The sequence below is a fragment of the Gymnodraco acuticeps genome, unplaced genomic scaffold, assembly GCF_902827175.1.
Source record: "Gymnodraco acuticeps unplaced genomic scaffold, fGymAcu1.1, whole genome shotgun sequence".
Lineage (NCBI taxonomy): Eukaryota > Metazoa > Chordata > Actinopteri > Perciformes > Bathydraconidae > Gymnodraco > Gymnodraco acuticeps.
Window position 1 is genome coordinate 1,738,214 of NW_022991375.1, and position 20,176 is coordinate 1,758,389.

Consider the following 20,176-nt stretch of genomic DNA (forward strand, 5'->3'; position numbering starts at 1 on the left):
GACATTGTGAAAATGCTACAATGTATTCACTTAGCGAGTACCTTGGCTGCCATTGGTCAATGCTGTATGACGTCAGGGGAGGAGGCGGGGCGTGGCCGTTTGATTGGCGTCGTGTTCTCTGGTAGTCTGCTGCGGGACCAGGACAGACAGACAGTTTGGGGGCCTGAATGTCCAACCGGGACGGTCGGTGGTCTACCGCGAACTCAAAAGCACGATTTACAGGTAAGTCAAGGCTCGTGATCTTATTTCTGTTGTGAATAATTTGGATTCATTCATCCTCTTGCGTTCAAACGGGAGACAAAGACACTTTGCCGTGTTTGAGGTGCAGTAGAGTTTGACAGAAGGGGAGGTTTACCCCCCAATAGAGCCCGCTCTGCTGTGGGAACAGGCTTTAATCAGACACATATCACTCTGTTGGGCGCCTTTTGTGGAACCTTTTCCTTTTTCCTGCATGAGGAAGGATACAGCGGATGGGTTGTAGTTGCAAGTGTGCGCACGCCACAATGGCTCGGATGGGTAACAAAAAATGGCCGCACGTGTGGTGAAATCGGTGTAAATGTACAGTTGTCTGGTCAGTCAACACGGTGCAGAGGTTTGGCACGGATCAGGCGCACGGTTCAAGCGCACGGAATCTGGCACACAGAGGTGACCATGCGTCAGAACCGTGGCGTCGATCCATGAATGGGAAGATATGAGGAAAGAGCTGCAGGTTATAATGCTGAAAGGATGAGGAGCGGGAGCCAGTCCCGAAATGATAGACTGCAACATCTACCAGCAAAGGGTGGGCTTTAAACACAGAGACCATAACAACAGGTCACACACACCAAGAACATTCCATTTAGTTGTCTTGAAAAACTTTGTGAACAAAGCTGTGTTTATTTTAAGTTGATACTAAATGAAAAAAGGGGGGGGGATTCGTGGTGTGGCACATACTGGCCGACCAGAGACGCAGCCAGACGGTCCTATTGATTTTGTTGTGTCCTTCATTGAGATATACGAGTGCACCGCCTCATCATAATGCACTAACACGATGTCAGAACGACTTTGTTTGAGCGCTTAATCGAAACATGAAACCACTCGTATATGGTATATCAGAATGGACTCTCAGCTCTCAATGAATCTTCTCTGCTCAGAGGAGCACAGGGTCACTTGGCAAAGGCTTATAAGCAGTTTAGCCACATGCACGTGATGGGGGAAGCCCATGCACATGCACATCCTTGGGGATCCTTCCTGGCAGCCAGGAACTACTACCAGAGAGCATGGGTCTTGTTGCATCTACACTAGAGTTTATGGATCTTTCTGTCTTCCTTCCAGAAACCCTAATCAAATTTGTTGAATCTAATAGGAGGAACAAAGGGAGGAAGGGAAGGAGACCTGGACAGTTTAGTACATTAGAGTAAATCTGTAGTCTCCAAGCAGTCTTTTGAGTCAGGATCCAGGATGACCTTCATTGTTCTGCTGAAGTAGCGGGAATAAGACACAAAGTTGGACTTCTCCACCCTCATATGCATATCCCTTCCTGTCAGCAGTACGGAGGACAACACGAATTTCAAGTTAAACACATTCTTCCCAATGTTCGAACATCTCAGTGCCTGAGAGTTGTCAGTGAGTCATACAGGGACCAAACCCAACTTTCAGAGCTTTTACTTTTCCATTATTAATACCCGAAGTTGTGAAAGATGGTACAGGAAAAAGAAGGGAGGAGTAGAGCAGGAGAGAGGTAGAAAAAAGGAAAACACACGTAGACACACACACTGGGGTGACTCACACTGCAAGGCTACGAAAAACACATGTATCATAGCGGTTGTTACACAACTATAATCAAGCCTCCCCAGTTAATACACAACTAACCCCATCACATTTATCATGAGCTAATTGCATCTCTGTCACCTAAGTACACAAATAAATCACTAACCTGTACAGAGAGGAACATTAGCTGTGTGTAAGAATGGCTGCAAGGCAAATATTTTGGCAGTTTTTGCTTCAGCACATAGTGCTGATTCGCCAGATCTCGTCCATCACCAAGGCCTTTCGGATGTAAACCACTGCAGATCAACAATGACTTTATCCATGTTGCATATAAGACAGTTTTATTATGTGCGGAAACACCTCTCTTTTTCACCACATAAAGACAGAAATGTAGAATATGTAACTCATCTCTCGAATAAAATCCCACCGACAACAACAGACTAATCCGGATGAATACAACACATTTATGTGAGATAATCAGCATATGATGAAAAGTAGTCTACTGAGATTGTTTAACAGCTCAGAATCACATTCATTTAGCAGCACACTCTAGTATAACTCTGGAGGAGAGCCATGTGTTGCCAAGATGAGCAGAGAAAAAGGCACTGGTTAAACTCATTTAAGACTAATTTATTTTCCTTGTCTCTTCCTCCCACGGCTCTACTCACATTTTCACCATCCAACATACATTTTCAAATATTTTAAACTTTGCAGTCATGTTGCATCACTTCACCTCCCCCATCCCTCCCCTATCTTTTCCTTAATACTAATGACTAGTTACCGGAGGCTGGAAAGGGAGAGAGACTGAGGAAAAGCAGGCGCAGATTATGTCAGGAGGTGCTCATTATTAAGATCACTGCATGTTCGGCGTCGAGCCACGGACGGACGGCGGTGTAATTATATCATCCCTAGCTGCGTGGAAAGCACAGACACCCCACCAGCTAGAACATCACCCAGGAGGAGAGTGAGGTCATTTACGGTGATGCAGGACATTGCAATGATGCAACAATTGATGTCTTTGTGTTGCATTGTGGTAATTTAGTTTGCAGGGTCAGGTGTAGAGCAGGGTTAATTAAGCATGAATCAGCAGAAAGGTGGCTACAACTCAACATTTACCGAAACTGAGCAGATTTATGAACTTTCTGTGACATGCTGCAATAATAGAAAGATGACTGACTAGAAAATAATAAATATTGTGCTGATGTTAATCTGCTAAAAGGTCCATCTTGGGGTGGCTGTGTAATCCTCATACTGCAGCTGTGTTAACACATGGAGTGACCTACATAGAGTTTGTCTGGAGGCAGACATGATGGGGTTGGTTATGGTGGGGGTTATATGAATAGCCAGTCCTTAGACACACACACATACGTCCACAAATACTCACTGCCTCCTTGAATATCGCGTGCCCCCTCGAGCACTCACTACCATGGTGGCGTAATACGGTGTGAGCAAGTTTAATTATCACCCTCTGCTACCCCTGGAGTCAGCCAATGATGTGACATCTGAGCTCCCAGGCAGGACAGAGCTCACTGGCCTCTTTTGTGATTCTCAAGTCATCGAGAGGAACTCAGAGTGACGGCTGCTCTGAGATCAGCACAGAGCGGGGGAAAGGTTTTGTCAGGCACAGAAAAGATGTGCAGAGAATATAGAGACAGATTTAATGGTAACTCCAGGAAGGATGCTCTCTGGGCTTCAGTCTGTATTTATTTGTGTATCATGACCCCCAGTGATTTAGCATCATACTCCATCTGAGACTATGAATCCACAAAATGTGTCCGGAGGAATTAAAACCACAGGGCCAGCTGATGTTTGTCTGTGCTTTTAATAGCGTGCATGTTCACACACACACACACACACACACACACACACACAGGTTTACATGTGAGGACAGCATTGATGTTTTGTACAAAAACAAACCCTCTGATCCCTCCGTAATCCCGCTTCCATGAGCTGTCCATCATCTGAGTGCTTGGCAACGAGGGGGTACTCGGAGGACGTTTGTTGGCTCGTCCCTTCCAGCCAATGGCAGCTTGGATTGGATGACCACTTCCGTGATTTCCCCCTCTGACCCAAGAGAAGGACAGAGGAGTGGACAGTAATGGTGATTAAAGGATATCAGGGGAGTCCTTAGTCTGGTGCATGCTGAGAGTCTAATGTGAGAAAATCGACTTGGCTTTTGAGAAATTCGATGATGTGTTGTAACACAGTTTGTAGTCTTTTGGATGACATGCCGTTGACATGCAAACTCTCTAGACTATTCCAGGAAATGCAAATTCACAGAAAGCATCTATGGACATCTAGATATAAAAAGATTTTCATTTGGTGCACCTATTACAAGATGAACTACAGTTACCTGGCAGTTTCTTGGCACAGCGAGACAGATTACGAAGGTGTCTGTATTCGACGACCACTCCCACCTCTCTTTCTTCTCTGTTCCCTCTCAGCCTCCCCAAGATTTGAGAGGCTTTTGCTACAACTCCCATCTAATCTTTAAGGATACCGCCTTTTATCTCTTCCTCATTCTCTTGCTCTGGATGTGTCCTCGGAAATTCTCCCAACTCCCTCAGCGCATTTCTATTAATCGCCTAAAAGCCAGTAGTGACCCCTCCCATATTTTTCTGCTAGGGTTGTACCTTTTCCGTCTCTCCTCCCTCCTTTTTCGGACCTTTGATTGTCATGGCCCGGCTTCCCCCCCCCTCCCTGTTGTCCGGATGATTTGCCGAGGAATTGAACCGGTAGCTTTGCCACCATTAACATTCCTCTAAAGGATATCTTTCACTTCCAATGAGCGTGCCGTGCCTGATTGTAATCTGTGTTGTGTAATGAATTGACCTCGAACTCTCTCTTCCTCTCTCTTTCTCTCATACAATAAGAGCCCAATTAGCTCCAGCATGATGGGTGAAAAGACCCCAGAAAAGCTACAAGAGATTATAGTGAATCAATGATGAGTAAACATCCCCTGTGTGTCGTAATCACCTTGTAAATGTTTTGTCCCTTGGAAACAATTTTGATGGTTTATCGCGACTGTAGAGGAGCTTAGAGTCGAGGGATAAGTGGCCAATGCGAGAGACTAAGAAGATATACCAATATTATGCATTTTAAGATATTTAGTGGATGCCTTTATACACTGTTTCAAGAGTTAGCAGCTAGAACCTGTGGTTTTTATATGAACATCTAGCCATTACACTATCTCTCATTTCCTCTGGAAGAGAAAGATGGAAACAGAGGGAAATAAAAAGAGGCGAAAAGAAATGAAGCATGCCAGGGCGATAATGTATTGCTTTGTGGCTGCCAGCAGGCATCAGTTATGTTTTTATCACACTATTTAATTGTTTTTTTTGTTGGCTTGCATTTTATTTATGCAGTTCAGCATAAATTGTTTTAGCACTGCCAGACTCAGTTTTATGAGAGGAATTTTGTTTCAAACACCTATTTAGAGTCACTTATGAATAGAAAACACAAGAAATAAGGAAATAACCTTTTTAACTCTGGTTTTGGACCAAATGTAGAGAGTAAATTTGATTCTAACTATTGAGCTTGACAGTTCATTATTGACTTAGTTAGTACAGTCCCCAAAGCAATCCAAACTCAGATTACTTTAATTGCTTGTTTTAAAGCATTTCCCAGTAGTCATCAGCACATATAGTTTGCTCAGATGTCGGTGAACTGCCGATGATAACATTGATCATGGTTTTGAACCCTGCTTGGCTGAAATTATTTTTGTTTTCAACATGCCCTCACATCTCTTACAAGTTTCCATCTGTACCTCATCTGTTTTTTTAACATCCACCAATGCTTACAATATAAAAAGAGGTATCTATGATAAGCCAATGTCAGCTCATAATAATGTCCCTCTAATATAGTGGTCTGGTTCTCCATGAACACACAGAAGGCGAGGATGCCTGTGTCTGTAACTGATAGTGAGAGCAGATGCTCTCTGGTAATGAATGCGTACTGCTTTGTCATTACTTTCAGAGACTCGTAGCCATTTACTATGTTGACGGCACGGTGCCAGCTGAGGATGCAGGCATCCTTGAATAGCGGAGGACAATGAACGGTTCTGGATGACTGTGCATTGCTTTCAACGAACAACTGCTTCAGTCTGCAGACAAGATTCATATCTTGCAGGAGACGACGGTGACACAGATAGATGAAACCGATAATCCACTGGGAAAAAGAAGAGTTATTGAGTGTGTGTGTGTGAGGGATAAGCAACAGCATGAATCTGAATGCTCAAGCGTGTTTTTGAGGAATGATGAAAACTGGTGTGCAGCCAGGAGTGCAAGTGGGACTGAATATTTGCAGATGGTCTCACTAACCCACACACATCTCTCTGTCTCCCTTCAGTTCTTCACAGTTGACCGATGAGCAGCCAGTAGGACCGGGATTAGGCTACACCGATTGGCACAGGTAAACACAACTTCCCCCCCCCCCCCGCCTCTTCCTCAGTACTACTGACACACTGGAGACTTAGTTTCTGCTGGCAGACATGATTTTGTCTGTTCAGAGGGAGGACTGGCCCGCTTTGAAGCAAGGATGTGCTGATCACTGCTCTTAAAAAATATTTTGAAGAAAGCAAAGAATCAGCAGTTATTGTTTGGGGGACGGGTGTCTTAATATGTCCACGAGGATTACACAGTTGACAATAGTTTCTCCTTTGCTTATATTCATCTAAAACTGTGAAATATCAGTTTTATATAACAAAGATCTATTTATGCTGCACAAGCTCCTTAATTCATCCCATTTCCCGAGTTCAGGAGTCACTCTTCAGACTTTGGTGTGTCCATGAGCTTCAAGTCTTCACATGGACGCTACAAAGAGGATGTATTTTATTGCTCAGAACGTTTTAACAATACGTTTTGTCCCAGATTTGTTGGTTTGGTTTCTGCCATCAACATATTTGCTTTCGTCCATCATGTTTTTTTTTTAATAAGCACATTAAACAGGCAGGCCCTGTTCCAAAGTTTTGACAAATCTGACATATTATACTGACTTTAAGCTTACATGAACTTTTCCATTCATAACACATTTTCTGACACCACATTTAGCATTACTGCCTTTGATCCAGAGAGGTAGATACATCTCTTAGTTTGGTACCATTTTATTGTGTTGGTGGTACAGTATTTTATTTGTCAAGGGAACAGCATTCTTTCTCACACAGGCTTATCTTTTAACAAACCAGTGTGCTTTCCTACATACATTTCCGTGATCAGTGATTTTCCTAAAATCTGTGTCGGCTACCCGTGTTGTTTTGTTTTTGGAGAAAACAAGTCACTTAGGTTTGTTCCTCCTCACACAGCTGCTCTGCCTCAGTTAAACTCTGTGGAAATAGGCTCTTGTTTTTCGCCCCCTTAGTGCACATTGGCAGAGCAGGCAGAGCATCAGACTGGTTGGACAGAAAAGGAGAGAGAGAGAGATTCTGTAATCCTGCTTTCGTGGCCGGATTAAAATCCCATGGTCCTAAAATAGGGGGAAGGGTTGAATGGTCATGTTGAGGGTGGGTGGAGGGAGGGAGAGGCGGGGCGGATTAAAGCCCTCAGAGCGCCCCTCGCACAGCTGTGTCGCTGTGGGAGGGGCCTGTTTTTGATGACTCTGGATGGATGGTGCCTCTTCTGAAGGATCACCAAAACAAATCTGTTGAGCTTCTGCAATATTAAAAAAAACAAAAACATGTTTTCAGTGGTTCTTCACCGTGCTATCTGTAGATATGGTAGATGGCATATCACTTTTGTCGAGCCGAGCCATGGAGCAGTGTGAATGAGAGGAAGAAGGAGGAAGAGAATAGGGAATGTAGGGTCAGGCCCCCTTCAGTAACACTTATGTAAGATTACTTACATAATGACACATTGTGTGTGTGTGTGTGTGTGGGTGTGGTGTGTGTGTGTGTGTGTGTGTGTGTGTGTGTGTGTGTGTGTGGTGTGTGTGTGTGTGTGTGTGTGTGTGTGTGTGTGTGTGTGTGTGTGTGTGTGTGTGTGTGTGTGTGTGTGTGTGTGTGTGTGTGTGTGTGTGTGTGTGTGTGTGTGTGTGTGTGTGTGTGTGTGTGTGTGTGTGTGTGTGTGTGTGTGTGTGTGTGTGTGTGTGTGTGTGTGTGTGTGTGTGTGTGTGTGTGTGTGTGTGTGTGTGTGTGTGTGTGTGTGTGTGTGTGTGTGTGTGTGTGTGGACTCGACTCAGGATGGGGAAACAAGAGGAGGGGTATTCAAGCAAGCCCTCAACAGCAGGAGAGGATTGTGGGATTATGTGTGTGTGACCAATGGAGGGGGGTTTATGGTCAGGAAGGTATTAAAGAGTGGAGGGAGGCGAGCGACAAGTATTGAACGCATGTCCACATCTGTGTGTGCCCTCCAGCTTTCTACCTCTCTCCGTCTTCTCACCTGTCTTTCTGAACTTACATTAGTATTTTCCCTCCTTAACCCCCCCTTCATCTTCCTCCCTTCTGCATCTCCTTGTCTCTCAATATCCCCTGATCTTAATCCCACTCTATTGTCGCTCTCTTTTTGTCTCCTGCTTCTCTCATTCCTATGTCCTCAATCCTCTCTCTTTCTCTCCTCTCTCTGCCTCTTTCTGTGTTTTTGGGAGTTTAGCGGGTCAGCAGTGCCAGACAAGACAACGATTGGAGGAGAGACGACGTAGTTGCAGAACTGCTGGTGCTCACTAGTGGTTAGCCTTAGCGTACTTCAGGCAGCAGAGAGGAAGAAGGAGGGCTTGGCGATGGTCACAGCTATGGAGGACGCCTGTCCCAATGGGGTACGGGAAGAGGAGGAGGTGACGGCCCAGGGACAGCCTGGCGCGGAGGGGCCCCCTACAGTGCCGTCCACCCAGGGAACAGATACGTCTGGAGGTGAGGAAAGAGGAGGGAAAGGCGGGGTGTCACCACCAGGGAGGGGAGAGATTCTGCAGTCTTTGATTTTGTTTTGATTGATGAATTCATATTCATGTAAAATGAGAAGGCGGTCGAGTTTGTCAGCTCTGTCAGAAGAACTTAAAAACATCTTCATCATTTCCCAAAGCTGTTCAATTTCAATTTTAAATTAGATGTTATTTAACACTACTATTTATGTAAAATAATTATTTATTGTCAATGTTAATGTTGGTTAAGTCATTTTTACATGGACTAGCCTACCACTTGTTAGTGGCAAAAGCTGGACACTTCAACCATTGCAAGTGTCTATTACTTTTTTACAGGTTTATCCATCAATCTATTTCAAATATTTACCAATAACTTCTAGCTAATGTGAACTATTATAAACAGAAAAACTTACTATTCCTTATTTCCAAATGCTACTATCCATCTATTAGCTTTAAGTTGTAGCTACTAGTTAGCTAGCTCCATGACTTTAGCTGAGTCAATATATAAACTTTTTCTTCTAATTTAGTTAAGCCTGTTTACAATACCACATAGCAACTATGTGAGTCACCTTGGTTAAATGCACTGCTTGCTTATTTTCCCTGGAAGCGGTTCAGTTCATAACCTTCATTACTGAAAAAATCACATTATAATAAAAGTGTTTTTTGGTGTGGGAGACTTTTGTGTCAGCCCAGATGCACCTCTTATTTAATTTTTAATGTGTAGCATTGAGAGAGAGAGAGTTAGGAATTGTTAAGCAGGGAGGCTCTGCATTGGCATTCACAGCAAACGGTGCTGGTAGGTGGACAGAGGCTGGGGTCGGAGGATAAAAGAGACTGCAGACAGAGACGGGAATTAAGAGTAGGTAAGCAGGATGATTCATGTGTAGATGAAAACACTATTGTAACCGTCAAATGCTGTAATCTCTTAGATTTTACAACTTCTTCAGGCAAGGTTTAGCAGGAGGCTCGTAGGTGGTGGTATCTCCATGCCATATTTCATGGGATTATACAGACTTCAGGTAGGAGGCTTTAGTTCATACTCTCATAGTCTACTCTCTCTCAGGATAGAAAAGCATCCCAGGGTTGCTTGTTAGCATGAGTAACGTACACACTAGTACACGTGGCGGGGGGGGGGGGGGCTGTGGATGAGCAAACATTCCTGTGGTCGAGGACGCAGTGACACAGAGAGCTGACCTGGTGGGGAAAGGTCATCAGAAAGCACTGAAACCCAGGATACAGCTGTGTGTGTGTGTGTGTGTGTGTATTTTTGTAGTCAGATGTTGCTGAAGTCAGTTGGATACATCTTGGGAAAATAGGAAAACACATAATCCTCCAAATCGTATTGCGATTTTCTATAAGTGTGATTGAGTGAGTTTGAGGCTGGTGGTTTAACGCTTGTTTATGTGTTTGCACATGTGTGGATGTGTTTACTACAATTACAGCCCTACTGTATGTTTTTGTAGTTAGTGAAACATCGTGTTGGGTCCCCAGAGGAACTGAGTTGGTGCATTTTATATATGCATTCAGTTATGGATTGTGTTAGTGTGTCATGATGTAGTAAACAAATTGGTTTATGGATACACAGGCTCAACAGTCTGCAGTAGATTTAACGTCTCTGCCCCATTTGGCTTTCTTTAAGAGGATCATAAATATTTAAGGGCTGTTTTTGCATGGAGCCCTCTGGTTATGCAGTCTCTCTGCTCTGTGGTTATCAAGACACTGGGAGGTCTTTGCTTCATTGTGAGATAAATTGCATTTATATTTTACCTATTCTATCCTGTAAGCTCCCTTCCTTCTTTCTTCATCATACAACTGTGCAACTTGGATATTAAATAAATCAATGTCAAACAATAGTTTAACTGACTTCCTTTGTACTTTAAACCAGATAGTGAATAGCATTGAAAACGTTACAATTATATTTGTATATGCAGTATGTTGTTTACAGTCTGTGGTATAGTATGTCCATACCACACACACACACACACACACACACACACACACACACACACACACACACACACACACACACACACACACACACACACACACACACACTCACACTCACTCTCACACTGAAACACAATACACAAATCCCATGTATGTTCTCAAACCAGCAACTAATGTGTCACCTTTTTCTATATAGGACTATATAGGTGCCTTGACTTTATGACTTGAGTCAAGGTTAAAGATGATAATCATAGGTTCATAATCGCAGGGTAAATATGTTGTATATATGTGATGACTGGACATATTTACTACCCACATAAGTGTATACTGACTCAGATATGCACACACACACGTTCCCAGAGCTTTAAGTGTCTTAAATGGGCTTATGTGGGCTTTGAGACCCTGGCATTAAGGCGTTATCTCGCTGATACCTGCAGTCACACCTCTACCTATCTCTGTTTGTGTGCACATTTAATACAAGACTCAACAAAGTAGGAACATCTCTCAGAAATCAACCTATACACATTTTATGTAGGTCCATGTGGGATTTTTATCACTGGACTTTTAATGCTGTTGTGGTTATTGTGAACAGACCAGATGCAATGATTCTCCAGATGGAGCTTTATTTTTGATATATTTGGGGGGGGGGGGGGGAGAAGGCTGTGTAGCAACAACTTCTCAAGGCCATGATATAATGATATATTTGTATGATATTTCTCTTGTAATTTAAAACATTTGCGTGTAGATTAGCAATAATTGAGTAACATTGGAGCTGCAACAATACTGACTAATTACTAAGTCAATCAAAAGAAAAATATTCACCAGCTTTTTAGTTAATGGATTACTTTTTAATGCAAAAATAGCAGAAAATGCTGATTTCAGCCTCTCAATGAAGATATATCCTGCTTTTTCTCTGTTGTATGTCATATAAAACAAGACATTTAAAGACATCAACTTGGACTGTGACAAACTGGGATGGATATTTTTCTCTATTCTCTGACATTTTATAACCCAAACTACTAATCAAGAAAGTAATCTGCAGGTTAATGGATAACGAAATCATGTTAAGTTGCTGGCCTAAGTAACATAAAAGTTAGAGGTTGGTTCTGACATTATTACGCCAGTGTTTACTTCTCTCTCTTATCTTATGTGTGTGTGTGTGTGTGTGTGTTTATGCTTTGTATGACTTTCACGCCCGGGTAACTCTCCTTATCTGTGTTTCTATTTTTCTATGTCTCTATCTTCCTTATCTCTCCACCCGTCTATCCAGCCATGCAGCAGGTGTCGGATCATCCTCGGGAGCTGCCCACCTCCACGGGCGCCAAAGACATCGACCTTCTCTTCCTGCGCGGCATCATGGAAAGTCCCACTGTACGTCTCCTGGCTCAGGTAGCACACACACACATAGCTCGGGGGGAGCAGACTAACCGCTTGCCACCTCCAAGCTCCCCCCCCCTAACACACTCTGCTCAGTGCTTTGCTTGCTGTGCTGAAGTACAGTAAGGCTTTGACTAACAGAGTGCTCCTGCGTCTGCACACGGCACTAATGCATTTATACTGTCTTTGCCTTTTTGCCAGTGCATGTGTTTGCAAGACCGCCACACACACACACACACACACACACACACACACACACACACACACACACACACACACACACACACACACACACACACACACACACACACACCCCATTTGATCGAACACATCACTGATGTATACCAATTAGTTCAGTTAGAGGACATGCTGATGTTGTTTTCTGCTATTTTATATAAAAAAGGTCCTTTGACTTTTAACATTGTAACACAAGGCAGCTCACAGAACAACATATTCCCACAGTCATACAGGTGTATGTAGAATCCAAAATCACACATTCAGACAATTACTATCCTAACACACAAAGTTACAAGAGAGCAAAAATAAAACCTCTTGAGATCTGTCCTCCCTAAGCCTGTCTCTCTCCCCCAGGCTCACGAGCAGCTAGAGGAAGTGAAGCTGGAGGCGGTGCAGGACAACAATGTGGAGCTGGTGACGGATATCTTGGGAGAGATAAACAATCTCAAGGTGCAAGACAACAGTGCGGCCGAACTGTCCAGGATCCTCCAGGAGCCACACTTCCAGGTGAGGCAGAGCCAAACACTTGATCTTGTGCACGAGGGTTAAAGTAAAACAGACATGTGGTATATACTCCTGCTTGTGGAGTATTGACTCAGTTTTGGGAAGTTATGTGCCAAGTGACATTTGAAACCCATTGGTAGATAATAGTTTTGCAACCTTTTTGCATTTCACACCTCACAAAGGTTTTTCAAGTTATTTTATTGGAGCTAAATGCCATAATTACAGATAGGTTTTGATATTTTTTATCAAGAAATGTATAGTACATTAAACATTATCTCAGCCTGGAGTTGTAATGTTTTGCCTGGAGTTATAGTAGCACGGGGGGGGTTTTCTGTACCTTCCTTATGCATCAATAGAACATTAACCCTCGGACCTACCAGCGGCTTTACACAGGCTCGACTAATAGGAGTTAGACTTCTGAGCCAAGCGAAGCCTCTGAGCCAATCAGAGCCCTTTGTGCTGTAAGCTGAAGGATAAGCCCCTGTTGACCTACTGAGGGAGAGGGAGGGAGGGAGAGACGGGTTAGGGAGGAAATGAGGGAAACAGATATCACATCAAATATTGAGTTTGACTTCAGAGACTTCACCAATACATTTCTGTTTTAAAAAAGGTGCTGGTAGCATCTCAAAAGACAGGCTTGTATATCAGTTGGTCGATGGATACAGAGGGACAGTCAGCAAACCAATAATTAGTTGATTAAATGTTTGTGGTAATCCATATTTTGGATTTGAGCCATTAGATGATTAGTTTTTGCCAACATGTAGGCACATCTTGGACTACCTTATTAAGTGTTTTAACAGATTGATGTTCATGTTTAATTTTTTGCAAAATCAAGCCCAGAAGACCATAAAACAAACAGATGCCGCAGCAATGCAAAGTAGACAATTACCATATGTTGTTAAAAGCCTTTTTCACTGTCTGTCCCTGAGATGACTTTGTTACTGCATTTAGCCTGCGTCACTGATCCACCATCTTCTCGATTTTTAACTTTGTAACATCAAGTAGTGGTTTTGTTGATTCAGCATTCCAGGAAGCTAATGTAACTTTCTATAAACACTAAACTGTGGCCACTAGATACAATTACAGGGCCATGCACATAGCGTCACGGTAGCAAACATTGAAAATAAGTCAGTACTTTGTCTCAGTAATTGTACTTGCACAGGAATAGTCTTCTAATATGTGTCATACCAGACATTTTATTGTTATAGCAGCCAAACCATTGAATATATTAAGTTAACACGGCTGCCATTTTTTATTTATAAGACTAGAATATGCTTTTTCGTTAACTATAAATCTAGAACAAACTCCCTTAAAGCTGTAACTCTTAGCTGTTTTACATGTAATCCTCTGTTTGCGGCTGCCTTTTACTAAACAAAATAATTATAATTTCCTACACTGCACTATAACCTTGCATTTTTTATTGTAAGTTGTTTTCATTTTCAATTCCCCCTGGCTCAAAGCTTTTTATGTTAAGTGCTTTGAATTACCTTGTTGTCTGTGCTATATAAATAAAAACACATGTCCTTCCTTTGCCTTCCTCTTTCATCATTTCCCTTCTAAATGACTTCTCCTCTCTTTTTTTCAGTCTCTACTGGAGGCACACGACATGGTGGCTTCTAAGTGCTACGAAGTCCCGCCCCCGACTGACATGACCAATGATGCGGCAGTGAACAATGCGCTGATGCAGGCCGACGCTGTGCGCATGATTGGCATCCGAAAGAAGGCCGGAGAGCCGCTGGTGTGTGTGTGTGTGTGTGTGTGTGTGTGTGTGTGTGTGTGTGTGTGTGTGTGTGTGTGTGTGTGTGTGTGTGTGTGTGTGTGTGTGTGTGTGTGTGTGTGTGTGTGTGTGTGTGTGTGTGTGTGTGTGTGTGTGTGTGTGTGTGTGTGTGTGTGTGTGTGTGTGTGTGTGTGTGTGTGTGTGTGTGTGTGTGTGTGTGTGTGTGTGTGTGTGTGTGTGTGTGTGTGTGTGTGTGTGTGTGTGTGTGTGGCTGGCTAGGAGTAATCAGTACATGAATGACCAAGTAAATCACTAAGATGTGTAGATAGTCAGAACATTAGGATTGGGAAAAAATTACATGCTACGATTACAGAGGAACACTTGTAAAGAAAGATGGACACCATTGGTGGAGGTAATAGGAGGAAACCGGGATTAATAATGGAAAGATTATAAAGACTGCATTAAAAAAAAAAGGAACTGGACTGTGTGATAATATAATATGGCTTCTTTAAAATTAGGAATTTTTATTTTTGAAATATTCTGGTACATGGATATTTATAATATTTAATATGTAGGATGACCTTATATATAACCCCATTTAAAAAAAATGTGTTTAATACCTGTGTTATTTACTATCTCAGTGTTATTATTGATTTGATTTCTATACATTTAGTGTTTCATATTCTCATGTTGAATTTCTTGGATTTGAGACCCCTTGTTAAAGAAACTGTTCATCTAAATTGGAATACTAATGGGTATAAAGGGCAATGTGAGAAAATCACTAATAAAGAATAAGTTTAAAGAATAAAAGAACAGTAGGATTGTGGGTGAAGGTGTGAATTCGGGTGTGCTAAAATCAGATATCTATCTCCTCCCTCTCAGGGCGTGACATTTCGTGTGGAGAAAGACGACCTTGTCATCGCTCGAATCCTTCACGGGGGCATGATTGACAAGCAGGGTCTCCTCCATGTGGGCGACATCATAAAGGAAGTGAACGGGAAGGACGTCGGCAACAACCCCACGGAGCTGCAGGAGATGCTCAAAGACTGCAGCGGAGGAATCACGCTGAAAATACTCCCGAGCTACCGAGACGCTCCCGCCGCCCCGCAGGTAAACACACCGATGAGATGCTAATGTAAACGCAAGCACGGGCCACTTATGTAATGAGTGGCAGATGTTGGGCAGTGGTTCAAAGTTGGTGATCCATCCTTCGGCCCTCCCACAATCCCCTGCACAGGAATGTGAACCCTGGGATCCCTATTACTAACACTCCACATGCTATCTGGGTCACACTAGCTGCCTCTGTCTCCTGCACACACACACACACACACGCTTCCTGTAATCTCATGCTCCCCCACGTGGAAAGTACAGTAGTATATGGTATTTTTAGATGTTTTCCCTCATGCGTGCAAATCTTTTGACTAGGTATGGAGGTTGAGTGAAGAAAAGAAAAGCAGCTTTGCATCCCTAACACAACAGTTTGGAAATGCTTGTAAATTGAATGGAGAGCAGTAAAACTGAATGAGACATAATGCAGAATCACATTCTGCTGCACAGTATATTTCACCAGCTTGTTTTATTGCTTCCTCTGGCTGCTTGTTTAATCGAATACATCAGCCAGAGCACTTACCCTTCCTGGCAAAGCCTCTGCTGTGGCGCAGCGTGAACAGCTGTGTCAGTGCAGTGTGGGACGTCAGACATAATGTGTGTGAATGAGCCGATGGTACTGTGTCAGTGTGTGAGACAGCATGCTGAATCTGTGTTTGTGTACTTTTTATGTATCGCTTAATCCAGAAGCATTTTGTTATTCTAAGCAAGCTAATAAATATGTATTAAATCCCGCAAAGACTCAAAACTGTGCATGTGTTCGCCACAGGTGTACGTGCGGCCATACTTCGACTACAGCCCAGCAAGTGACAACCTGACCCCTTGCAGAGAGGCGGGGATGGCCTTCAAGAAAGGTGACATTCTTCAGATTGTCAACAGAGAGGATCCCAACTGGTGGCAGGTGAGCTTTCCTCCATTTCCTCTGTGTGTCCATCATTTACTTTAACGAGACTTAGAGATTTAAAGAATGAACCATGATCTGATCTTTCCTTTTTGCCAGGCGTGCCATGTGATCGCTGGGGCTACAGGACTGATACCCAGTCAGTTCTTGGAAGAGAAGAGGAAAGCTTTTGTCCCCCGAGACTTTGATGGGTCAGGTATGTTCGTGTGCGCATCTTTAATACACTACTTTGCTTTCGTTAGAGCTGAGACATCCACACTTCCTGTTTCTCTCTTTAACAATCCTGATGTTGAAATGATGGATTGGCCTAAAGACTGTCACTTCTTTATTGCTTTTACCACTAAAAACTGATTCATGGCAATTGAGTAGGCAATGTTTCAAACACTTAATGATCCAAGCCTGCCCCCTTCTGGCCACATGCTGTTATAGCATAGACATAAAACTGCATACTTTGTTTTTGTAGGGATCCTTTGTGGAACCATAGCTGGAAAAAAGAAAAAGAAGATGATGTACCTGACGGCCAAGAATGCAGGTAAGGAGCTGTTTTTTGTTATCTTACATCTTAAGTATCTTTTATTTAATTGGCTTATAATTGTGCCTGTGTTTCAACAGAGTTTGACAGACACGAGCTACAGATCTATGAAGAGGTGGCGAAGGTGCCAGCTTTCCAGAGGAAGACGCTGGTTCTGATTGGTGCTCAGGGCGTGGGCCGACGCAGCCTAAAGAACCGGCTGATGGTCCTCCAACCCACGCGCTTCGGCACCACTATGCCATGTAAGTACTGACTTTGGTCTTTCTCTTAATTTGGTAACACAAAGAAATCTTTAACTGATCTTTACATTTAACTGGGCTTTTTCTTAGTCACTTCAAGGCGGCCACGTGACGATGAGCTGGACGGCAACTCTTACCACTTCACCACAAGGACAGAGATGGAGGCGGAAGTGAAAGCCGGTCGGTTCCTGGAGCATGGCGAGTACGACGGGAACCTGTACGGCACCAAGATCGAGTCCATCCACGAGGTGGTGAGCACGGGACGCACCTGCATCCTGGACGTCAACCCACAGGTAAGAGGAGGTTTGATAAAAAAGTGTTGAGGGTCCTTTCAGAGAGAACATTTGGCAGCATTATCATTGTAGTGAGCTTTAAAACTAAATATTGTCGTGTTACATAATTCCTTTTTGAACTTTGTGTCTCCCCAGGCTCTGAAGGTGCTGAAAACAGCGGAGTTTATGCCTTACGTGGTGTTCATTGCAGCGCCAGATTTTGATACTCTCAAGGCGATGCACAAAGCTGTGGTGGATGCAGGCATCACCACTAAGCAACTCACGGTAGGTTAATAACTCCCATGCACATCATCACTACTTTACCCACACTGAGCCAGCCTAAATAACTAAAAACCGCCCTGTGAAAACATGATTTATACATTTAATCACCTGTGATTAGGTGAGAGCGTATTCACAGACGGAGTCCTAGCATTTGCTTCTGTGTCAGCCATGGTCTTTGAACACTAGAGTAAAGCACGTCATCATAAAACAAAATGGTTACTTTGTTTTAGCGCTATGCAGTGTTGGAGACTATCACATAACCCGGTCCTTGTAACAATTCCTTATCATTTATTTATATTTTCTGACAGAAAAACATTGTAGTCATTGTTAAGTGAGGTTTTTCTGTCTCCCAAACAATAATCCCCGCCTAAAGTTTGGACGATTTACAAATTGATGTAAAAGAAGCGACAATCTCATAAAAGTGAGTTGATCTTTCCACCACTGACCTGCGCTGTGTTGCAGGATGTGGACCTGAGGAAGACGGTGGATGAGAGCGCGCGGATCCAGAGGGCGTACAGCCACTACTTCGACCTGACCATCGCCAACGACAACCTGGACAAGGCCTTCGAGGTGTTACAGGCTGATGTAGACAAACTGTGCAGTGAACCCCAGTGGGTCCCGGTGAATTGGGTGTACTGAGGACGGTCGCACTGACCCCCCCCCCCCAGCCAGCATGTCTGTGACCACAAGGCCAAAGAAGAGCAGCAGAGGGCACAGATACCTCTGCAAAATAACATAAATAATAATTAAAAAAATGTACTGCTCTGTCTCCTCTTGGGCCTGCACGCTGTGCAACTTTTTTTCTACTCAAAACTCAAAGGGAAAGAGTGCTTATTTATTTTATAACTTTTTATGAAAGATCTTTCTATTCAATGAGGAATTTCATTGAGAATGAAACAAAAAAATCTGGTCACGCACTAACTCGGGCCATATTTTTGCATTAATTTATTGTTGTAGTTACATGTCAAGTTATTTTGTAGGCATTACCCTTGGTTTCATTCGTCAAGGACATCCGGGATTTATGATCACCGTCCGAGCTCCAGTGTGAAGACAAGGAAGCAGTCGTTGTCCTGAAAACCTGTCACACATCGTTACCCTGCCTGAGAGACCTGTGTAACCGTTTTATTTTTACGTCCAAACCACTTAATCCTTTAGTGTTTTTATGTAGCTGGTCCTAACTCTTCTGTCAGTGTCCTCCACAGGATCAACTGGGCAGAAAGAAAGAAGGTTAAGAGGCCTGTTTACGCACAACTCCTCACACTTCATGATGCAAGATCAAACTGTCTGTCGATACATTTTGTTAGTTTTGTTTTCATATACTAGTTTTTCATCAGTATGGTGATTTATACATGTAGATTGTTATGTTTTGTCACACTCATTGATTTGTTTTTAATTCTCCTGTTGTCAGCCTGTCGGACCATCTACATTGTCATTGACCGTCATCTTTGCTGTCATAAGCCAATTTGTTAATGTTTTATATCTGTGAATGTGGAAACCCTCCTCATTGTCCTACTCTAAAGTGTTGCAGTATGCCAAAGTCCTGATCATACTCCAAATAAAGTTTGAAATGCACTGTTGTTAAATGTGACTGGTAATTCAACTAATAGGTTATAATTTGACAAGATGGTAAAAGCATCTACAAAAGAGTAAAAACTAGCACTATTGTCCATCTTTTTAAATAGGGCAAGGCACCTCACCCCAAATTGCTCCTGTGGGGATTGCCCACAGTATTGAGCTTTGGATAAAAACAAGTAATATAATCTGATAAATGTTACTTGTCAAGTCGTAGCTCATTCACACCAATGCAACTCCGGTTCAAGCTCCGTGCTAGAGCTTTTCAGGTTTAGCTCCGGCCCTTTTCACACTGCCCAGAGTCCGACTGGTGCTGCGTCATGACGTAACCGTTTGCGTGCCTGCTTCATAAAGTCAAACCACGCGGAAACCCCTCACAGCTCACACCGACAACAACAATGGCCGATTGTGCTCCAGCTTCCTCTGTACCTCTTCGGAAGACCAGATTCCCAGTAGGTAGCTGGCCTCTTCAGTGGACCACTGCTGCTTGTTAAGTTTCTCCATCGTTGTGTACAGACTGGATAAAACGCCGGCTTTTTTGTTGTTGTTCAGGAGTTGATCCTGCCCCTGCCCCCGCCTCGACGTAAGCGTGACGTATGTGGTGCTTTTGCTCTGGCCGGACAATTTTTTGGTGCTCGAAATGAACCGGATTCCGGAGCTAAGAGGCTGCGGTATGAACAGGAAAACCCGGTACTAGTTAGAGACACTGCCTTTAATCAAACATTAGCATACGTGAAATCTCTTAATTTTAACTAAAATAAATGGTGACAGACAAGTGTACCGTGTATGCAAAATGGTTAATGTTTGGTAAAAATGTAGTTTTGAGTCAAAAGTGCAACTTGACTATAACACGGCAATTTTCCATTGGTATTTGTTAATATTCAGCCCTTTAAA

The 20,176-nt window shown here is 43.2% G+C and overlaps 1 protein-coding gene across 4 annotated transcripts; it reads left to right on the forward strand.

Moving 5' to 3' along the window:
- The first annotated feature begins 87 nt into the window (after window positions 1-87).
- Window positions 88-19,282, forward strand: mpp6b (membrane protein, palmitoylated 6b (MAGUK p55 subfamily member 6)). Of its 4 annotated transcripts, none has more exons than XM_034240833.1 (14): window positions 88-222; window positions 6,097-6,159; window positions 8,331-8,587; window positions 11,813-11,931; window positions 12,511-12,663; window positions 14,246-14,398; window positions 15,260-15,487; window positions 16,254-16,385; window positions 16,485-16,581; window positions 16,849-16,917; window positions 16,998-17,159; window positions 17,247-17,449; window positions 17,585-17,713; window positions 18,173-19,282. In XM_034240833.1, exons 3-14 carry the CDS (start codon window positions 8,458-8,460, stop codon window positions 18,347-18,349), a joined length of 1,752 nt encoding a protein of 583 aa, XP_034096724.1. In that variant the 5' UTR covers window positions 88-222; window positions 6,097-6,159; window positions 8,331-8,457; the 3' UTR covers window positions 18,350-19,282. The 4 variants fall into 4 exon arrangements, with proteins under 4 accessions (XP_034096724.1, XP_034096725.1, XP_034096726.1 ...); XM_034240834.1 differs by having other exon boundaries at window positions 11,813-11,913; XM_034240835.1 differs by lacking the exon at window positions 8,331-8,587.
- The last annotated feature ends 894 nt before the right edge of the window (window positions 19,283-20,176 follow it).